At 50.9% G+C, this 22,388-nt stretch overlaps 1 protein-coding gene across 6 annotated transcripts in view; it reads right to left on the bottom strand.

Moving 5' to 3' along the window:
• MSI2 (musashi RNA binding protein 2) overlaps positions 1-22,388 on the bottom strand; it is a 199,929-nt gene that overhangs the window by 12,690 nt on the left and 164,851 nt on the right. For 2 of the 6 annotated variants that reach the window (XM_084219021.1, XM_084219023.1), the window contains exons 11-12: positions 12,725-12,787; positions 11,373-11,399 (exon numbers count right to left, since the gene is read on the bottom strand). In XM_084219021.1, coding sequence (XP_084075147.1) covers positions 11,373-11,399; positions 12,725-12,787 — 90 coding nt within the window. Of the gene's footprint in view, positions 1-11,372; positions 11,400-12,679; positions 12,788-22,388 lie in introns of all 6 variants that reach the window. The other 4 variants (XM_084219019.1, XM_084219020.1, XM_084219022.1 and 1 more) reach the window with 2 other exon arrangements.

Below are 22,388 nucleotides of genomic sequence, written 5' to 3'. Positions count from 1 at the left end.
AGAAAGGGCAGAGCTGCAAGATAAACTCTCCCTCCACGAACTCTTGAGAAATTTCTAAGTCAAGATTCCTGCTGGCATTTGCTAACAAGGACCCCAAGGCTGCTGGGCCTGGGCAAAGCACGACAAGCTGGATGCTGGAATCCCACCCAAATAAACTCAACTCAGCCATGAGCGATGAAGAGGAAGAGGAAGGGAAAAGGAGAAGAGACGTGAGGATTTTGACATCACTGTCCTACAAGGGGAACTCACACGGTACTGGGATGACAGTCAGGTCCTTAGGGACCAGTAAATGGGATCTGATGACAAAAAACCCACTTAGGCACCACTGAAATATGCTGTATTGCAAAGGAAACAAACCAGGGGCAATCTGGACAGAGGACTGAGACAGACACTGCACGGGGATCACTGTCCCCTGCACACAGCCCACATGGAGCCTTGGTGACACCCTTCCCTCTCCTACAGCACCAAAAACCAAAGACTTAAACACCTTTGCAGGGGACTCATAACAAATATGAGTATTTTAAAATTTAAAAAAAATCCAGGGGAACAGTGCAGAATGTGTGTCTGCCTTCCCTGCCAGTGCTCAGGTGAGGAAATCCTCATGAGGGAAAGAAACCACCACAATTCCCTGGATTCCCTCTTTGAGCAGAGGCAGGATATTCCTTGTCCCTGGGAGCCATGCATGGGGGTAAGCAGCTCTGCAGGGACAGGGGAGCTTGGCAGTGTGGGGTTAAAGTAAGATTCACTGATTTTAGAAGTCTTTTCCAATATAAATGATTCTATGATTCTCATCAGAAATTCTTTTTTCACCTCCTGTCAAGCATATCCTACAACCAGAGCTGGACATCTCCAGCCCTTTTCTCCTTCAAGACCCTCCTTGTTCCTGCCTTGTCCCACTGCCCTCAGGGTGGATTCCTGCACAAACAGGTTTCTTCACAACTTGTTGATCCAGTGCTATAATTTCTGGATGACTCTCTCATCTGCCATAAACAGCCACGCACAATTTGGCAGGCATTTCTACCATCAATGTTTATGATAATAACTAAACGTGCTTGAAAGCAGCAGGAAATTTTCAATATAACTATCATTAAGACAAAATGCTTTAAATCAAAGCCATTACCCACCACCAAGACTCAAAGCTCACAAGATTAGTCTGTTTTTCTATCTTTATGAAAAATTCATAGAACATGCTGCAAACATCATCTTCCAGCTCGAAGGAGTAAATGATACAATAGCACTGAATGCTGCTGGCAGGGATGGGAGCAGGCAGGGCACGGGGCAGGGCACCGAGCAGCCCAGCTGGGACAGGGGACTGCCCCACAGCCTGCTGGCATTTCATTTCAAAGCCAGGTTGGAGCAACCTGGTGCAGTGGAAGGTGTCCCTGCCCCACAACATGGAGTTAGCTGGTCTCTAAGGTCCCTTCCAGCCCACCCTGCTCCAGGATTCTATGAATTTATGAATTTGAGTCACTTGGGTCCATTTACTGCTGGGTTTTCAGAGAAGACTGTCACAGAAGGAGTTTCACCTGTCCCCAAGCATTCCAGCCTGCTGAGCTGCCTCTGCAACCACCCAAGCACAGCCTCTGCAGAGGACACCGAGCAAAACCACAGCGAGTGGCAGGGGACAATCCCCCCTTCCCTGGGGACCCGAGTGTCCCGGGGGGAGCGCTGATGGCCACGCTGTCACACGCATGACTAACAGAGCAGCACTCCCAGCGTGACGCTGATACTTTAAATAACCAGCACAACTTCAGCACTGCATGCAGATCTTACATCATTAGTGCTCAGAGCCTTATAAATATAATTAGCAGCGCTGCACCCATGTTACAGATCGCTTGGCCAAAGCTAATTCTTTGTGCAGTCAGGGCTGAAGTTAATGGGAGTTTGTACCTTGCTTTTCAGAGCTGCTAACAACCAGAATGTCATTTACCCGGGACTGGATGTACAAATTAATGCCAGTCTGAAATAAGACATCGCTGCTCCTGGTTCTCAGTGGCCTATTCAGGCTGCAGGAGTGCACTGGCACAGCACTGGGAAATAAAAGCTGATATTCAGGCTCTTTTTCTCTATACCAATCACCTCACAGAGCTCCAAACCCCTTCCTTTGTGGTCAGGCTGAGCCGTGGAAGCATCGCTTCCTCGTGCCCGAGCTTTTAGAGCGTGGGTTCTGTGGGAGGCAGCGTGTGGCACACCTCGAACTCGGATCAATGCTCCAGCTCACAAACGTCTCTGAAATAATGAGCTGGAAACACACAGATATTCTGGAGAATAACCAGGTACAAACAGCTCCCAACTCGCCGGAAGCAAAAGTGGGAGACAAACCAGAAAAACAAACAACGCCGGCGTCACGACGAGAGCTGCCATGTCGTACATCTCTCATGGGGACCTGCATCCCTCTGCTCCTGCTCTTCCCAAGCAGACTTGAAAAGCAAACTCTCTCTCTAAGAACCCTGTGGCAGACACGGCTCCTCTGCGAGTGTGAAGAGCTCCAGATGACAGCTGGCTCAGCCCTGACTGGAAAATCAAAGGCGAGAGCTGTGCCTTCCCTGTCACCCCGACACGCTCCGTAATGGGGAGCAGCCAGGCTGCCCCGGGTTATCCCTCCCCTGCAGCTACACCGGCCCTGCACGGAAAAAGGAAAATACAACAACTGTCGGGCTCATCAGCAAAATAAGTGGTGATGAGGCTGAGACACACCGAGATCTGCCCTAACAAGGTACTATTTGTACGTTATTTTCTAGCTGCAGTCACACTTTCAAAGGTTGTTCTGCGGCTGCAGCCCCTTCGGAAACAGCTTCACACATCAGAATATCGCAGGGTAATGACAGCAAGCAGTGGGTGGTGAGCTCAGCAATTACGCTGGAAGTGAGTGGGAACCAGGAGGGAGGGCTGAGTGCTGCCCACCTTCCTGGAGCTGGGCACAACGGGGTGATAATGGCACCTGGGATCTTGTGGCAACTGCTCCTGCTGCAGCCTCAGTGTCCTCCCACCACGCTGCTCCCCCAGCCCAGCACGACACAAACCAACTGCTCAACTACCTGAGATGAGCCACGAGCAAGAGCTGGGCAGCTTCCACAAGCTTAGGCAAGATAAAAATCCACCTGGTGCAGGTGCTCCACAAACCCACTGCTGCATGCGAGCCCCTGCCTCTACTAAGTACTGCACTTAACACATCCAAGGCATCCACCACATCTGGAAGCTGCTGATGTGCACCAATCTGCAGAAGACACAAAATTCAGCGTGTTCAAGCCCAGCTGCTCTAATTCCTGCAGTTATGCAGCAGGACAAATAACTGCACTTTGCAGCTCAGCTGTAAGTTTTTGCCAGCGATCAATATTTATTGCCTAATCCCATTTTCCATAGCGTGTGTCAGTGGTGTCACTCGCGCGGGGCCGAGCGCGACGCGGAGGCCACACAAAGCTTGGCTTGTAGGAGCTGCAGCCAGGGAGCCAGCTCTTGTCACAGCCTCACAAAAGGATTTCCTCTCCAGCGACTCATCTTTAATCATTATAAAAGCACAGAAGTTTAATCCATTTTTGATGTAAGCGCTAATAGCTTTGTGTCCTTGAAGTTCAAAGTGGTCTTCGTGCATGTCGCTAATTAGCCGAGCAAGCAGCCATTCAGCTTCCTCTCATGTTTCTAATTAGATCCTTAACAACAAACAAATGTCGACCTTACAAAGGCTCTGCTACGATTCCCTCCATTAGTTAAACAGTTTGGGAGGGATGCGGTTCCTTGCATCCACAGCCCCCCCAGCAGAGGGTTCAGGGCTCTGGGCTGGGGTATTTGCCCTTTGGAGAGGCTCTGCCTTCCTGATGGTGTTTTCCAGGGGAGCCAAACAGCCCAGGGATGATGCAGGGAGCAGGTGACCACTCATCAGCCCCTGCCCCAGTCCCAGCTCTGTGCTGCTCCCCTGTCCCTCCCTGCAGGCACGGAATGTTGACCAGCTCAGCTGGACCTCACAAATAAACCAAAGAGGCAGATTAATGCTGTCCTATTAAGTCAATTTCCTAACTGGTTCCTGCCAATTTAACTGGTTTTACAGCTAATTTTAAATGTGATGTAATTAATGTTTACATACTCACAGAAAGGTTTGGACGAGACCTTAAAGCCCATCCTGTGCCACCCCCTGCCACGGCAGGGACACCTTCCACTGTCCCAGGGAGCTCAAAGCCCTGTCCAACCTGGTCTTGGACACTTCCAGGGATCCAGGGGGAGCCACAGCTTCTCTGGGCACTCTGTGCCAGGGCCTGCCCACCCTCACAGGGAAGAATTTCATCCTCATATCCAGGCTAAAGGTACTGTCATCTTTTGACTTCACATCAAATGCTTGGGGCCGCTCCTTACACCCTTTTTTGTCGATTTTTGTGTTTGTAACATACCGTGCTGGAGTCATTGCAGCAGCCCCCGCTTGTCCTTGCCTGCGCTCAGGTTTTTGGGCGAGTTTCTTGCTCCAGCCCTGGCATTTGTCCAAGGGGGATGAATGAGGATCTGTCAGCACCAGGAACTGCTGCTGCCGTGTTCCTGCCGGAGCCCTCGGCGGCCGCGGGCGCTCGCTGCGTCGCAGGCGCCGACCCCAGCGCTGCTCCTGCTGCCCGTGCCTGCACTCGGAGCTTTAACACTTATTACCACCCATCCAACTGGCAAACAAGGGCTAAAGCTCAGATGCTGGGCTACCACAGACCCCTCTGGAACCATTTTTCCATTTAAAATGAAGGAAGAGCTGAGCCAGGTGATGCCGGCGCCTCCACCTCACGCCGAGGAGCACGAGAGCTGCTGTTAATTCTACCATGGGCAACCACATCTGCATTAATTGTTTACCACAGCCCGGACAGGTCTTTTATTAATATTAATGAGTAAGAGGGAACAAAAGGCCCCTTTATTTTTAGCCTACTCTAATTGCGTAGTAATTACTCATCTACAAAACAAATGAGCCGAACTCCATTGCCATAGCAACAGCAACTCCGGCCTCCCACTGTACCACATTAACTGGCTATCACTCCTGTAATTTGAAATTGAAGCCTTTTGTACAATAAGAGACAATACAGGAGGAAAATTAAACCAAAAACGGGTCTTTGTTTTGCTGCATAATTCAAGTCATAGTAGCAGGAGGGCCTTGCCTGGGGGGCACCTTTCCACTGCTGATCCCACGGGCTGGGGGGATGCTCAGGAGCACAGGGAGGTTATCCAGGTAACAGAAAAGGCATCCAGCCTGCAAACCCCCAGTCCTGTGCAGCCATCCCCTCCTGTGGGAGGCTCTGTACCAGGCAAGCTGCTGCCCAGCACACAGTGCCTGGGGGAGAGCTGGTGGCACCAGCCACGCTGTGGGCAGCTGACACCCCGGTCAGGGTCAGGCACAGAGTTCTGGGCTCTCCTAACCCTCAGGAAATGCTCCCAAAGGCCTCAGCTGCGTGAGTTTATTATTTTTAAACAGCTCAGGTTTATTTACCTGCAGATCCATTTTGCACTCTCTGGCAACTCCTAACCCACTGTGCTTCTCGAGCTCACACGGAGCCAGATGCACACCAACATCTGCTGCAAGGAAACACTACTCTGCTCCTCTGGCAGCCTTCTATTTCAGAGAGAAGAGAGGGAGAAAAAACATCACTGTAATTATGTATTTACTTTTAAAGCATTTGGGGAGAGAATCAGCATGAAAATACTGACAGTAGTGTGTCAGTCCAAGGCGCGCTGCCTCACAGTTAGCAGTTGTTCCACTAATGGGTAACAGCCTGCAACTGCTGCTGGAGAGGCAAGTTACCCTCAGCCCTGGCAGTATTTTACCTGTTCAGGGATTAAAATTCACAGGACATCATCCTGTGCTGGAAGATCTCACGCACTGGAGAGCACGTGCTGAAACCCCACTTCAAGGTCTGCAACAACTTGTCTGCATCTTGTGGGGAGCAAAGCCTAATTACAACTGCCAGCAGCTCTGTCCCTCAGCTTCCACTGGGAGAAAGGGAATAAACATGGATAATTGGCTGTGGCAGGGCTCTGGAGGGTACCAAAGTTGTTCCAACCTCCTGCCATGTGCAGGGATACCTTCTACCATCCAGGCTGCTCCAAGCTCCTGGTCAATTCCAGGGATGGGGCAGCCACAGCTTCTCTGGACAACCTGTGCCTCCCCACCCTCACAGAGAAGAATTTCTCCCTAAATAAAACAGCATGATGAGCATTTCGAGGAGCATTTTCCCGTGGAAAATAATTCTCCTGGTGGAAAAGACTATTAAAAGTTACCGGCTAAGTTCGCTACAGATTAACTTCAACTGCACTTCAGAGGTGGTCACTAATTGCACTGGAGATGATTTATCAAGCACACAAGATTTTCTATTACAAAACTATTGATTAAAGCTGATGTATTTTAACCTCAATAGACTTCAGCCCAGTGCCCTGTCAAACACTGGCTGCTGTGGCCAAGGTCGAGCAGCAGCAGCACCAAATTGTTTCATATCTACTGAATTTTCTCCCTGGCACTGCAGGAAGAAGCTCAGTCCCCCATGGATCAAAAAAGATCCAAAAGTGGCATCCTACAGTAAAACAAGACCCAGGGTTTCTTCTGTCTGGAGTCTGCTCTGAAAAGGACTTGTGGGATTCCCATCCTGGAGCAGCACAGCACTTCTGAGCCAAACAGAAGAGATGCCTCTTTCACTGTTATTATTATTTTTTAAATTTGGGGTAGTAGACAGACAAGTAACTGTAGGGCTCCCAGTATGTCAGTAACAAGGCCAAAACCACCCATGGGAAGGTGGAGTGGCTCCTCCAGAGCATTCAGCACCCGGGGCTGCTGCGTGCCAAGCCTGGCTGACGGAATTCCAGTTTAAATCAGGACGATTTCCCTTGCTCCCAGCCCTCCCAAAGCCCCCCAGGGCGGGGTCCCTGCCTGGCCACCCGCCGTGCTCCCCAGCACGCGCTGCCTGTGCCAGGGGGATAAGCAAGGATAAAACCCAATGCAGCCATTAATTTCCCAATGCATCACCCGCCAGGCTCTGTCACGTAATTACTGGCGTTCCAGCGGAGTGAGAAATTCCAGCCCTTGCTGCTCCCAAGTGGTCCACTTGTTAGGTTCTGGCTTTTGTGATTACACAGCCTGGATTAAACTTTATGTACTTTTATAGAGGAAAATCAAAAAGGGAGAGCAATTCTACCAGAGACACCGAGCCACAAGGGAGTCCTCCCAGCGGGCTGCAGAAATCCCAAATTGGTTCATGGCTGGATCTTTGAAATGCTCCTCCTGACATCTCCAGGAGCCCATGGCAGCTCCTCTCCCCCCACACACACAGACCAACCACTGTCCCTCTTTTTATGGCCATTAATTTGCTAAACTGTGAGTAGATTAGATTTTGGAGCACCTTCCTTAGGTGTCAGACACGGTTTCCTCGACCCCATGCAATTTATTGCTCTGCTGAGTTTCAGGCACACTCCTGACTTCACCACGGGCCAGGGTGCATTGAACAACTCCCCGTTTCCCTGGAAAACTGAGATCCAAACGGAACCTTATCCCTGCCTTGGCACAGGGGTGTTCAGCTCCCTGGCAGCACCAGGGGCAGCTCAGCTCACCTTGCACCGTGTCAGCCACAGCGCTCGTTTGCTCGATTTACTCGATGTCCTATGAGAGGTAAGGAGCAGATACAAATCCTTAATTACACTGGAAAGCCCATTCTGGATATTTTATTTCCTTTGAAAGCCCCTGCTGCCTGAAGTGCATTAATGACTGCGTGGCTCTGCCCAGCAGAGCAGGGAGAGGCTCCCACCCAGCACAGCTGGCTTTGGGGATGGCCAGGGCTGGGGAGGAGCAGAGGGGTGACCACAGCAGAGAGGAGCTTTTCTGCTCCCGTCAGGGTGTTTTCTGACAAGCAGCAAACTAAACAACAAATAAACCAAAGCCTAATTCGGGATCTCAATTACCATCTGTTGGATTTACTGACTGCAGCGCCGTCCCTGCATTTTCCAAGTTTAGCACAGAAACCCAGGCAGGAGAAGCAAAGCCACTGCTGGCTCGTGGCACAGAGGATGAACTTGCCTCGAACTCCTCATGCTGATATTTATGAAATGTTAAATCTTCATTAAAAAATGTTCCCTTAAGCTGGGTGACATGGCAATGAGTACAACCCATCACTAGCTCGGAGTCTCTGTTGCATAATAAGATTTAAGGTTTATGACCTACAAACAATCGCTTGGTGGCTCAGGACAGGCTGCAGGGAGCCGCCTCACACACGGAATTACTGGATTCCCAAATGGAGTGATTTGCGTGTGGCACATCTGGTCTACGACCGCCAACGAATGAGTCTATGGGCTAATATGGACGAGTAACAGGCTGATGGAGAAACCATGATTGTAAAATGATTTGAAAAATATCTTAGGCTCTTCTGGATACAAAATAAAAATAAGAGAATACAGTTATAGTCAGTGTTTCAGCTCCTAGGGGGGGTTAATTTGAATTAAAAAAAAGGTCAGTTTTACTATCAGCATAAGAGCATGTGCGGGTTCTTGTACGGAGGGTGTAGGTTGCCTACAGCCGGCTTCAATTTAAACTTCCAGATAATGGGATTTAACGAATAGGGCTCTATGGATCCAAGCCATCAGCAGCTCTCTGCTGTGTTATCCCTACGCTTTCAATCAGACCAAGGCTCTGCTTTTATCTGCCACGCTCGTTCGCGTTGATGGTGCCTATAATATCAACTCGACAATGCATGTTCTACAACTACATCTACTGCTACCAGTACGACTACTACAGTGCATGCATTTAGTTCAGTCCCACAGATACATACACTCTAAGAACAGGCAAGGGGAGATGTGAAATGTTTTACGGGACGACAGGTGTTTTGTTTTTTAAGTAAGGGAAATTAATAAAAAACATCAAAAGAAAGAAAGTGTACAAAAAAATAGAGACATTTCTCAAGAGTTGATATGAGTCGTTTCTTGAACCGTTTCGTCCGAACAAGCAAAAAACATGCAACCAGCTGCTACTAACAAGAAGCTGGACACTGAGAGAGGATTAATAGGTGTGGACAAACCTTCCCGCTGAGAGCGCTCAGAAGAGTGTTTGAGAGGAGGTGTGCACGTCCGAGTGTAAGAGAGGCCGGAAAGTTTGCCTCAGAGACACCCTCTCTCACAGCAGCCCCAACCAAGCAAGAGAGAAAACAACAAAACATAACTGCTCACACTCACCATCAAGGTCAGTAGCTCACGTTACGAGATTTGTTATAGCTGGCAAGTATAAAGTCCAGTAAGGGGTTGTTGGGGCGCAGGGCTCAAAGGCAGCACTGGCAAGCCGGGACTGGGGCCCAAAATCCAGATGTGCCAGGGGTTGGGGTGGGGAGCGGCCCCCGGCGCCGTGGCACCGCGCTGTCCCGCTGCGCCGAGTGCCGCCGGCCGGCTCGGCGGGCTCAGCCTGCCCGAGGGAGCTGGGACAGGGCTGGACTCCTGCGGCCTTAGGGGTTTTGTCTCCAGTCCTCAGGGAGGAACAGTTGGTAGCAACAGGTTGGGAACTGGAAAAATCTCAGGCTAGTCAATGAACCAAAGAGGAAGGAACGAAAACCCTCTCCTGCCAAATTTTCCTCGTCTCGCTCTCCTGCCAGATGAACCCCTCCCATGTCAAATGCAAGAGAAAAATGTGCCCCCCCATGACTGTATTTTAAAAAAAGCATTTACACGACAAAAATGTTTTACACGTAAAACATGTCAGGTGGATTCAAAAGAAACGTGACACTGATAGTGAAGTTGTCTAGGAGGAGTTTGCAGCATTCAGACTTTTAACTTTGCTCGTTTTCCGTGGCTCAGGTCCCAATTCATTAAAAAAATACAAGAATGGGTGAGGTTGTCAAAACCAGTGGAGGGACCGGGCAGCACAGCCCCACCCGGAGTGAATGGCTGTGGCCAGACCTGTGTCTGCTGGAAGGACCTCAGCTATCCCCTCATCACTGGGATGTCAAACGGGGACGTGATTTATGCCGAGCAGCGCGGCCGCGCTCACCCTGCCGGCACGCGAGCAGCGACGCGGGACGGGAATTTATGGTGGCGCTGAGCACGGGGACAGGGACACGTCCCTTTCTGCTGGCTCTAGGACAGACCTGCCGTGACACAGAAGAACCTGTTTATCTAGCAAGGTCAGCTGGTGACACGCTGCCATAGAAAAAGAAGGGGTGAGGGCAGGGAGGAGGCCCCGAGCAGCACCTGCCCCCAGCAGGCTCCCTGCTGACTCAGCAAACATGCAGGTGTCCCAAGAGGAGGAATGTCACCCCAGGGACAAACCAAGGTGGTCAGTGCCCAGGGGCTTGGAGTGAGAGGGCTGCAGCTTCCTGGGGAGAACAAGACACGCACCTGAAGGTGGATGCTCTCTGAGAGTGCTCAGTCTCTGTGCTGGCACTGATGCCAGGAAGGTGGGGAAGAGCTGGCAGGACGGGGCCAGAGAGCTGCTGAAGAGGCAGCAGTGATGGGGACACTGATGACATGGACCGTCACCAATGCCTTCCAGGAACCTCCTGGCCAATGCTTGCTCTGTGCTGTGCTCCAGCAGCCCTGGGCAGAGCTCTCCCAGTGAGCTGGGGGTGGTGGGACGCGCCTGCCCGGGTGTTTCCCAGCTCTTTCCCATTTCCTGGCAGAAAGGGGCCAGTTCGGGCCAGCCGTGCTGTGCTCTGTGCTTTGGACCAGGCACGCGTGAAGGAGGGCTGTGCGAATTTGTGAAGGGAAAACAAAAACCCAACTGAAAAGGAAAGAAGGGAAAAAACCCCAGCCATTTTTCTTGTAATGAATCGGGCCCGTACACTGCAGCGCAAGATCGATCGGACTCCACTGCTCCTGGATACAATTCACTACCATTGCTGATGGAGTGGCAAACCCAGGATGTCCCTTCCAAAACCACCTTTGGATGGAGATGACTCTACAGAATCCCCCCCGTTCCCAGACCAGGCTTGGTGCAGATGTGAGTGGGGCCGGTGACAAACCCACCTTCCTCCTTGAGACCTCAGGGCTGGGGCGGGATGGGGGCTCTTTGGATTCGGTTTTGGGGTTTTTGCCAGTTTTGTGCATGCAGGCAATTTTGAGGCTTGAAAAGACATTTCCAAACACCATACTGCTCTTTAAACTTGCCAGAAAGGGTGTTGTTAATTTAGGGTTAGATTTAGTTTCGTATTGCAAGTTCAAATCAAAAAAACAAAAAAACTGAAAAAACAAATCAGAAAACCCAACAAAAGAGAAACCAAAAAACACTCAAATTAAAGACAAATGATTTTCAGGCACAGAATTGGTCAATGCTCAGTTCAGTTGTAATGGGCACCAAAAGCACTCCGATTAAAAAAAATAATAATAATAATAATCAGGGAAGCAACGTTAATCCAGCCAAACCCTCTGTGCCTTTCTAAGGGGCAACTCACCAGGTCTGTTTGCACGTAAAACAAAACCTGAAGGGCAAAACATGAGGAAGAGGCAGAAACAATGAGGTCTGTTTTCCTGGAAGCATATGCAAAAGCAATCTTGGGATTTGTTTGGGTTTGGGTTTTTTTTTTTTCCCCTCTTTGGGTTTGGTTTTCCCCTCTGTGCCAGGGCAGTAGGAGAAGCTGGGAGTTGGGGGATCCCTACAACCAGGCTGGCAAGTCACCCCTTAGGCGCTCTCTACATGCCACAGGATGGAACTGGTACAGAGAGTCCTTTGTAGCCTGCAAGCAGTGCCAGTTTGCATGGAACGGAGTTCTCCTGGTGTCTTTCTCTGGCCTCATGGCCCCAGGCTCTCCTCGAGACACAGCTGGGCCCGCGCCCACCTCCTCCTCCCTGCCGCGCTCGGGCTCTTCGGAGCGCCTGGTCAACCCCGGCACTGCCCGAAACGCCCCGAGCGCCCCAGCTCAGCCCCGAGCGAGCCGGGAGGCGCTGCCAGCCCCGTGCCCCTGGGGACACGCTGGCACGGGGGACACGGGGCTGGCAGCGCTCCGGGAGCCCACGGCTCACCGAGGGCTGCTCTGAACTCTGCCACCTGAGCAACGTGCTGATTCACATGTTGAACAAAATTTAAACCTAAGGCAGTAACGGCAATTGGCAACAATTCATTTCTTTATTTCCCTTAAGGGGAAAAAACAAAAGGAATAATTTTTCAGAAGGACAGAAGAAAAGCTTTGTGGTTCCTCCTGGAAGCAGAGGGGTTGGAGCAGGCAGGGATGAACTGTCAGCTGTGAGCCGGTGCCAGTGGCACAGTGATGCCAGCCCAAGGGACACGGCCCCTCACCACGGGGATGCCCGGTGCTGGCCATGGTGGAGGAGGTGACAGCGGCTCTGGGCACGGCGGGAGCACCCAGAGCTGCTGCCACCACCTCAACCCAACCCCAGCTTCCTGTGAGAAAACAAAACTTTTTTTCTGAAAACACAAATTAATCTTTTTTGGGGTGTCTTTTAGAGCCTTGAATTTAAACCAAACAAAGAAACAACACAATAAAGGAATAAAGGAAGAAACAAATTGGAATATCTACCCTGGTTTTGGCAGTTCTCACGCCAATCTCCTGCAGGTGCTCCAGCCCCCGTGGCCTCTGCTTGTAGTTTGGGTTTGGGTTGGGATTGATTACTTATTTTTTCTCTATTTTTTTTTTTTTTGTTTGTTTTGATTGATTGTTTTCAGGTCCCCAGGATAAGTGTGAGGAAAATCAGAGAAATGATGGAGAGCTGCAGCCACACAGAATACCGACAGAGCTTTTACCTGACCCTGCACTCTGAGGGTTTGCTCTTCCACGGGCCCCCCTACCTGATCCTCTTGCTGCCGCCACGGCTGCCGCTGCTACTGGTCCGTAAGCCGCTGCTGGGAAACCTGGCCGTGGAGAAAAGGAGAAGGGTAAAGACAGAGCCCAGCGGGCACCACGAGTCCCACGGGCACCCAGAGCTGCCAGCCTGGCTCTCGTGCCACCTGGGCACAGCCCAGCCCTGGCCAGTGCCCGCTGCTGGCACCAACCCCCTGGGCACAGGAGGAGCGGGGCTCCTGGCCCTGGAGCCAGGGAGGACAGGCTGGAGGCAGAGCCTGCAGCTCCCAGCTCCGGCAGGAACGGGCTCAGCCCGCTCCACAAACTACCAGGGAGCTCGCCTCCGGCCTCATCTGCAGGTGGGAATAACGGGCTGGTCTACAGACAAAGCAGGAATGGAACAGACGAGCAGGTCCTCGAGTCAAGATCACAAATTCACTGGGATCAAGCAGAAAACATTCAATGGAATGTGGGGGAAAGGAAGGAGGGAGGGAAGGAAGGAGGGAAGGAAAAGGAAGGAAGGAAAAGGAAGGAAAAGGAAGGAAAAGGAAGGAAAAAGCTCTTGAGAACAAACCAGCCGCAGATCAAGGAGCTTTATGACATCCCCCCTGCTCCAGGGAACCAAGCCCTCAGAGAGGAATGGAATGCTGCCAGCAAGATTGCTGATTTACTTAATTAACATTCAAAAGATCTGCCAGAGATTCTGACTTTCAATTTAAGTATTTTAAGAGGGCAATGGCAAAGTCCAGGCAATCAGCAAGATCCCCAAACCCCAAGGTCAATGACTCCAGGGAGGTTCCTGGTCCCTGGGAGCTCCAACTGCTCCTGCCACCCGACAGGACAAGCCTGGGGTGGCTACCACAATGGAACCTGGACCTTGAGCAGGCACCAGGACCACGATCACAGCTGCTTTGCAAGGTTGAGGAACCACAGGAGAGCAACCGAGGCACTGAGAAAGAGAAGAGAGCCCGAGAGCGAGAGAGAGCCCAGCACACTACAGCCCACTACCTTCAGCACTATGGCTCAGCTACAGCTCAGCTACCAGGCCAAGGAGCAGAGCACTAGGCTAGAATAACTTGAAGCTACTTAAAATATCAATCAAAAAAAGACATACTTGCATTTAAATATGGTAATAGGGCTGTTGGGGGGAAAAAAAACATAGCACAGGTAAATGTATGCAGAGGATTGCCAGGGTGGTGCACAGAGAGCAGCACTGCACAGCCAGCCCTGGTCCTCCTGGTGAACCTGTCAGTGGTAACTGCTCCAGCCTCCGTGGAGTGGGAGTGGGGGAAGCACCTGCACACTGGGGGATGCTATAACCAGTGCTGAACCTGAGTGTTAAACTCCCTCTCACTGGATGGAGCCATCAAGCCTGGCTGGGTCCCCCGACACATGATCGGGGCTGGAGTGAAAAGACTTTGGTGCTAAGAGTAAAACCACCCTCCAAAGAGCACGGAAAGCATCTGCAGGACAAGGGCTGAGGCTCTGGGGCTTCATTTCCATGCAGAGCCATGTCTGGGCCAAGCTCCGGGCCCTCCCACTGCGCTCAGGCAGGAGCAGAGCTGGCACTGTCCCCTGTCCCTCCCTGCCCACCACAGGGCCCAAGAGCAGCGTCCTCAGCGTTCCCATGGCACCTCCACGGCCAGCTGGCCACCCACAGATCTCATTTGGAGGCTCCAGGGGCTCCCTGAACCATCCACAGGGGACTGGAGGAGCTGTGGATTTTCCATGGAATAAAACGCCTCTGCCAAGACCAATCAAATACCCTTCAAATCACCAAGCATCCCCTGAGAACAGCACAAAAACAGGGCTGGAAAGTTTGTTTCTGTTGTTCAGCTGCCAGGGACACTCAGGATCTATTTGAAATGCAGGACAAAAAGTTTTGCCATGCAAAAGAAGAGCGAAATAACAAGGGTGGAGAAGGCGCTCCACGGAAAGAGCCCGAACAAAGGCCCCCTTATTGCATTCCACTGGACAGATGTGTGAAAAATTAATCCCTACGCCCCTGAAGAAAGCTTTTATCCCAGTTCTGAGATAAAAGCATCCCCGAGACACGGCACTCCAAACAGCTCAAGTGTGAGCGCTGCTCTGTCCGTGCGGGAGCGCCGCGGGAACGGGGCTGGCCAAGCCCCCCTCATTGTCAGGACTGGCCAAGCCCTCCTCACTGCCACGCTCCAGGATGGCCCCAGCCCTGCAGGACCTCAGCAATCCAGCCCACGGACAGCCCTGTGCCAGGCACCACGTCCACGGGCTGGCTCGGCTGGGAGCAGCTGCCCTGTCACTGCTGCTGAGCCACCAACGCTGCGTGACCTCCACCGCTGTGCCACCGCTGTGCCACCACTGTGCCACCACTGTGCCACCTCACTGTGCCACCACTGTGCCACCTCACTGTGCCACCTCACTGTGCCACCACTGTGCCACCACTGTGCCACTACTGTGCCACCTCACTGTGCCACCTCACTGTGCCACCTCACTGTGCCACCTCACTGTGCCACTACTGTGCCACTACTGTGCCACTACTGTGCCACCACTGTGCCACCTCACAGTGCCACCACTGTGCCACCACTGTGCCACCACTGTGCCTCCTGACCCCTCAGCAGAGCTGGGCAGCTGACACCTCCCCGCTCTGCCTGACAGGGATCCCAGCAAGGAGAACCTGTGGCCAGCAGAGTGTGAGAACAGGCCAAGTGTCACTGTTTTCCCCCAGCAATGCCTGGGAAGTGCAGGAATCTCCCCAGACAGCAGTGGCACCCCAGGAGCACAGAGGGCTGCCAGCAGCCTCCCAGCCCTTTCCAACAAGCAGCTCGGGGCTAACTGGGTGCCAGGAAGGGGTGCCTGGACAAGAGTGCCTCGAAGCCAAGGGGAGCACGGATGGCAGCACCCCTGGATCCCCCCCTGGACAATCAGGAGCACGGCCAGCACCAGCCCCACTCCCTCTGAGCCTTCTGAAGTCACCTGGAAAATCAAAAGGGTGGAGGGAGAGCTCAGCTCATTCCCAGTGTTTGTTTAAAGCCCCGATTCCTGCTCAAATGACCCCTGTGCTTTGTGTGCCCACTGCTCCCAGCTGCCCAGAGGAAACACAGCCCAGAGCCATTGCAAGGCCAGCAGTGCCCACTTTAAGCACTGCAATTAGAAGGTATTTTACAAGAAACGTTTTGCTCTGGGCTCACACACTGTCCAGGAAAGCCCTGAGGATTCACAGCAATTTCATGCTCTCTCATTGCTCAGAATGAGCCAAAATCAGCGTTCCAAGTGCAATTTTTCACAGATAAATTTTCCTGCTTCCTGCATCAATAGTTTCACTTTAAACAGTGAAGCAGTGAGGGAAGATGGACAGATCTGGGTTAAATTCTTTGCCCTGAGCTCCCAGACCCAGTCCATGGCTGTTGTCTCTCCAAGGCACAGGTGGGTTTGGGAGAAGGGGGATCCCAGGATGGCACAGCCCTGGAGCAGCACTTTGGGCTGGAGCACGCAGCCCCACTGCCTTGCTCTGGGCATTGCAGGGGGAGCCCAGGATTTAGCAGATTTCCAGGGGCTTTGTGAACAAACCTGGCAAGCACAACGCTGCCTGAGAAGGGCCAGTCTTCACATGGGCCTTAGGGGCTCACAGACCTCTGCCCTGCTCCATCTCCTGCTCTGGTGGGAACACTCCTTCTTAAATCACCCAGTTCTCCTGCCCTCCAGCCTGGGCTTGGCTACAAGGCAACCACAAGGGAAAAACCCAAGAACCATCTGCAGCCCTTCCTGCTGCCAGGACCCCCTTCCTGCAGCTCTGGCTCTAAGGGAAATCACTGACTCCTTCAGCCCTGCTCTCATCAGCCTTTGGAGACCCCAAATATCTGGCATCCTCAAAGCACACACAACTTATCCTCCACAACCAGTCAGACAACAGGAATCGACACAAAAAGGGGCACAAAGATAATGAAATTAGTCCTTACATCAGAAATACCATGCAAAGAATTTCTTCTTAATGGCCAAAGCACTGGGGCACCTGAGGTGGCATGCTCAGACTTCAGCAATGAGCACAGGGATTTAAAACAAGAAAATGGAAGCTGAGATGCCCAAATCACCACCTGGCTTCAGAAAATAGCCAAAATCATGGAACAGGCATGGAGAATCAAATAAAAGCCACCAGGAAACTGCACCTAAGAAGCAGCCTCCTTGCTCTGTGCTCATGGGGTGTTTGGAGTGCTCACACACAAGCAGCAGACTGCTCTGTGCAGGGTCTTTTGGGGGGCCCTGTGCTGAGGGCATCGAGCTCAGAGGTTCCTTCACTCCCCAGCACTTCACTCCTTACACCCCTGGTCTCCCCAGTAGCTGACCTGAACCTGACCAGAAGGGTCACTTGATCTCCCAGGAAAGAAGTGCAAAGGCTGGAATACGAATTCATGTGCAGGCTGAGCAGGGAGAGGAGCCAGGGGCTGATCCCCCTTTTCAGGCACAGTTCCCAGGGGCTGATCCCCCTTTGCAGGCACAGTTCCCAGGGGCTGATCCCCCCTTTGCAGGCACAGTTCCCAGGGGCTGATCCCCCTTTTCAGGCACAGTTCCCAGGGGCTGATCCCCCTTTGCAGGCACAGTTCCCAGGGGCTGATCCCCCTTTTCAGGCACAGTTCCCAGGGGCTGATCCCCCCTTTGCAGGCACAGTTCCCAGGGGCTGATCCCCCTTTGCAGGCACAGTTCCCAGGGGCTGATCCCCCTTTGCAGGCACAGTTCCCAGGGGCTGATCCCCCTTTGCAGGCACAGTTCCCAGCAGCTTTGATCAGCCCGAAAAGCTGCACCAGGCTCACAGCTGTCATTTCAGATGGGTTCTCGCTTGCATTATTCTTTCCATTAGGCTGTGTTATCCTCTTTGGAGGATCTTTCGGCTTCATTTCAAAAGTATCAGAGACTCAAAACCATGAAGCAGAAGAGCCTGGTAGTTTTTTTTGAAGGCAGGCAGGCGTGGGTCCAATTTACCGGGCAAAAATGTCGTCTTTAATGGTGAACACACACAAGGGAAAGCTCCATCCCAAAACAATCCCTTTATGTTTAAAACCTTCATCTTCCAGGCTCTGTCTCACACTCCCCCTCCCTTTCTATAAGGAAACACAAATGAGAAAGAAAAAAAACCTGCTACTACTTCAAGCTTGAGATGAAGAACTCAGTGCTGAATATTTAGAGAAGAACATACACCCAGAGAAATCAAATGTTCCCTGGAACTGATCAAAGATCGGGGTTCTACCACATCATTCACAACTCATTACCACTGTTTAGTAGCAATTAACTCCTTGGGATTTGATTGCAGACTCTATGAAGCTTCCTCAAAGTTTGCAGAGTCTACGAAGCTTTCTCCATCCACACCACAGCTGATGAACAGGACCCAGCAGAGCAGGGCAGAGCTCCAGGGAAACAGGACAGTACCTTCCTAAGGTTCTGATAACTCTATCAACACTTTCAGTATCTCCAAGCCTGCTCCACGTTCTCTACTGAAACAGACCCTGAAGTGCTTCCCTTTCTCTTTTTCCACTGTGTTACATCAACCTTGTTAAAATCTCTTCCAGCAAAGTAGGGAATTTCATCCAGAACACACCGTGCATGAGGGACCCAGAGCCCCTGCATCATCCAGGGCACAGCCTGGACCAGGTCTGTCCCATGTCTGATACCCCCCATGTCTGTTTGCAGATGGATCTTGTGCTGAGCAAATATTCCCATTCTGGAATTTCAACACAACAACAAATCCCAAATATAGTTCATTTAGAATTTGGCACTTCACTTTATGTACAGTAAATGACCCATTTTTCAGCTGTTGGGACTCTCAGGCTGTGATCCTTTTAGAATGAGAATGGTGCATTTCTGCCCAGTAATTACTTCATGCATCAGTGAGACAAAGCCTTGTTTGTCCCCAAATTATCATTCTGTGGCATTTCAAGTGCAATAACCCTTTAGCAGTTATTTCACTACACTGAAAACTGGGAAACTTCTCAAAGGCAAACAGTTTGTTTTAAAAAAAGCTACTTATTCAAAAAAACACAAACCAAGAAGCAGAAGCTGGTAGCTGATTTAGGTTATCAACATCCAATATCCAACCCAACCCTGCCCTCTGGCAGTTTGAAGCCATTCCTCCCTGTCCTGTCCCTCCAGGCCCTTGTTAATAGTGTCTCTCCATCTTTCCTGTAGGCTGCCCTGAAGCCTTCTCTGCTCCAGGATGAATAATTCCAATCCCCCCAGCCTTTCCCTGTAGGAGAGGTGCTCCATCCCCTTCATATCTTGGTGGCCTCCTTTGGACTTGCTACAACCCATTTTAAAGGCCAAAGCCAAACATTCATCACAGATTTTTAATCAACAAGTTAAGTACAAAGGGAAGGATGGCTGCGGGGGCAGGAACACCCAGGAGCTCACTGGCCCCAGTTCAGCAGCTCTGAATTTCTGCATTTCAGTCACCTGCTGCTGCATGAACAAGGGCAGGTTAGATGGAAGCACATTAAGGCACCTATTTGGAGTTCAGCACCGTGGCACTGATTTGCTTCAAGCCTCATTTCTGCTGCTCTGATGGTAGAGAAAATGAGCTGTTTGGTTAAGCTGCTTGTCTCAATTTTTATGAATGATCTAAACTATCTGGGTAAGTATTATTTAAAGACAGGTCCTTGATGATGAACAAAGGCATAAAAAGAACTCCTGTCTGGAGGCTAAAGCTGAAAAAATTCAACACAAAGAGGCAACTTCATAAAAGAGAAGGCAGTAAATCACAGGACAAGGTTATCAGAGGGTGGGGAACTCCTCACCACTCACGTGCAGCTCACCCAGCACAGCCATCACTTGCAGACAGGCACCTTCCCAGTGCCTCACTGGAGGAACTGCCACTGGGCATTCCATAATCCATGCTATGAAAGAGGTCACAGGAGAGGATTGGGATGCTGAGCCCAGAAATCTTCAAGGCATTGCTGCAGCAACTACCATCACTGCTCCTGGGCAGGGCAGGACGTGGAAGCTCCTCAATGGCCAGCTGGAAACCCTACTGCTAAAACATTCACATTTCAATGTTTCTGTGCTATAAGGAGACACTTCTTGTCCAATTCTTTGCAACCCCAGCCCCAGTTTTCAACAGCTTTAGTGAAGAGTTGTCTCTGCTGAGGCACAAGGCAGGGGAGCCATGGTGCTGGGACAGAATTCCTTAGGGCAGGATGGCCATTACCAGAGCACACTCCTCCTCCTGCAGGGTTATCCGTGTTTTCCTCCACACACCAGTGTTTGTGTTACGCCTCTTTACTCCTGTGAATAATTGCTCTCATTAACCCTCCTGGTCACTGCAGCTGTGGCCTGTTCTCAGCTGAATCCATCGCTCTGGAGCTGCAGCACCGCCCCAAAACACACAGACCTCTACAGACACCAGCAGCTTTGGTTCTTATTCCTTTTCTCTCCTCTCTGCCCCTTCAGGATAACTCATTTTCAGGGCAATGAACCTCAAGTTTTAAAGCCTCTAACACCAGGCACAGATCAGTGAGCAGCCGAGAACAGGACAATCAGTGTTCAAGTTCAACATTCGAGATGTTCTCATTTCTCAGTTATTCAAGTCATAAGGGGAGAAAAATCTAATGAAGGACCTGGGCAGTTTTGGGCATCAGCCAGACATGATATACAGCCAAACCTGCAGAGCAGCCTCATTCACAGTGAGAGGATGGGGCAGGAAAAGGGGACAGGCTCCACTGTCACTGGCCACGCTCTGCTGCCACCGACAGTGCTGGGAGCTGGACCATCAACACACACCAACAGCTTCTGTCTGGAAAATCTCACCCTAAATCTAACAATAAGGTTACTTTAAGGGGTAGGAGGAAATAGAAGGTGAAAAAAGCCTTTTGCACAATTCTCCGCAACATCAAAATCCACAGCTTTTCTCAGAAAAACTGTGCCTTAAAGGCAAAGGTGCTTCAGCTCTGCTCGGACTCAGAGAACAGCTCTAGAGACCATTTTTTCCTGCAAGAAAACACAATAAGCAGAACTTGAAGGAGAACCTTCTGTCTGGAGATTTATGGGCTCTGCTATATTAATTTCTCAGTTTGCTGTCTGCAGCTCCAGCTGCTCCTCCCTCCAGGGATGTGCCTGCAATGGGAAGGGCCCCTCCTCAGCAGAACCCCCAAAAGCTGAACGTGAACCCAGGTCCATATAAAGGCTTTGTGTGCAGGGCTGGAGGCTGGAACGGAGAGGTGGGAAGAGGTAACTCAGGCGGTTCCAAGAGATCCCAAATGCACTCTGTAAACAGTGATGCCATGCAGATGCAGGGATGTGTTTAGGTGGAAACAAGGCATGCAGGGGAGAGCAGAGCAGATTTAGGCAGTTAAGAAAGGGTTAGACAAAGGAGTGAGAAAAATCTCCAGCACTGTTCCACGTCTCTTGCTGTTACAAGGCTTAACTAACTGAACAATTTAAAATAGGTTTTACATTTCCTCCTCCTATTTTGCAGCTGCCACCAGGTCTTCCTCTTCTGAGCTTTACGTTTGATCATTCCAGTATCACGAGCACACAAACTTTGCTCCCATTAGTAAATGTTCTACAAGCCTCACACTTGTGTAACAGTGCTTGAAGAGTGCTTTACAGAGCTGACCCCTATTACTACAGACTTCCTCACTCCCTGTGGGTACAGAAGCCATGTGCAGGCAGCACTTTAAAATCCCTTCACCTCACCAGAGTAGGAAGCTGGGTGCTCCAGCACAGGGCAATGTCCTGGGGACACGAAGCATCACATGCCCCAGGCTGGGTGTTTTACACCACTGCCCGTGGGACAGAGGGAATGGCTGGCTTTTTGGGATGCTGCAATCACACCCTTTTCCACCCCCACTGCACTCCCCTTTGAGCTCATTAACCAAGGGGGAACCTGTGCATCAGAACTTGCACTGGGGCATCCTAAAGCCCAGACACAGGAACCTCCTTCCCTCTCCTTCTCCTCCTCTCAAGACACCACGACAAAGAAAGCACAACATAACAATTCCCCTTATCTTTGGCACCAGTTCCTTCTCCTCACCTGGAAAATTCCTATTTTCTAGTTCTTACCTCCTAGGTGAGCACCACACACAACTGTACACAGGATACCTCCCTGCCCACACTCATGGCTGAACACTGTGGGACTGGCACCAGGAAAGAAACTGAATTAAGCTCAACAGAAAGTTGGTTTAAATGCTCTCAGAGTAACAAACCCCATCAGTTTGAGACTCTGAACCATCCTGTGTTGCATTTCCACTGCCCCAGGCACTGCAGGAGCGTGACCCAAGGCTGAGCCCATGGCCTTTGCAGCACCAGTATTAATAAGCAAGTATATTTCCCTGAGCACTGCAAAGTTTGTGAAAATATTTGTTTTCCTCACCTCTCACCATATACAAAGGTCTTAATAAGGTTTAACAAACATACAAGCAAACAAACCCTTAATTAAAATAAATAATTTAAATTTCTAACCTGAAGGCTTCTACGAAACTTTGACAATCCCCAAACACTCAGGTGATGATGGAAGAAAATATAGCTGGGATAAAGGACAGTGCAGAACATCCCACCACAGTGGTGGAGGACCAGGGGGGATGCTGCAATTTCCTCTCCTCCCAGTTAGGAGTGCATTTTGTCTTTTTTTTTGTGTATAATTTTTGCTGTAAACACACCTTGCATGTAACTGTTCCTCTGCAGGTTCTTCAAACAGTGGGTCACATGTTT

Source organism: Fringilla coelebs (assembly GCF_963513975.1).
Source record: "Fringilla coelebs genome assembly, chromosome: 20".
NCBI classification, from domain to species: Eukaryota; Metazoa; Chordata; class Aves; order Passeriformes; family Fringillidae; genus Fringilla; species Fringilla coelebs.
Note: the sequence above shows the minus strand (reverse complement) of the source record. Positions and strands in the feature narration are given on the sequence as shown.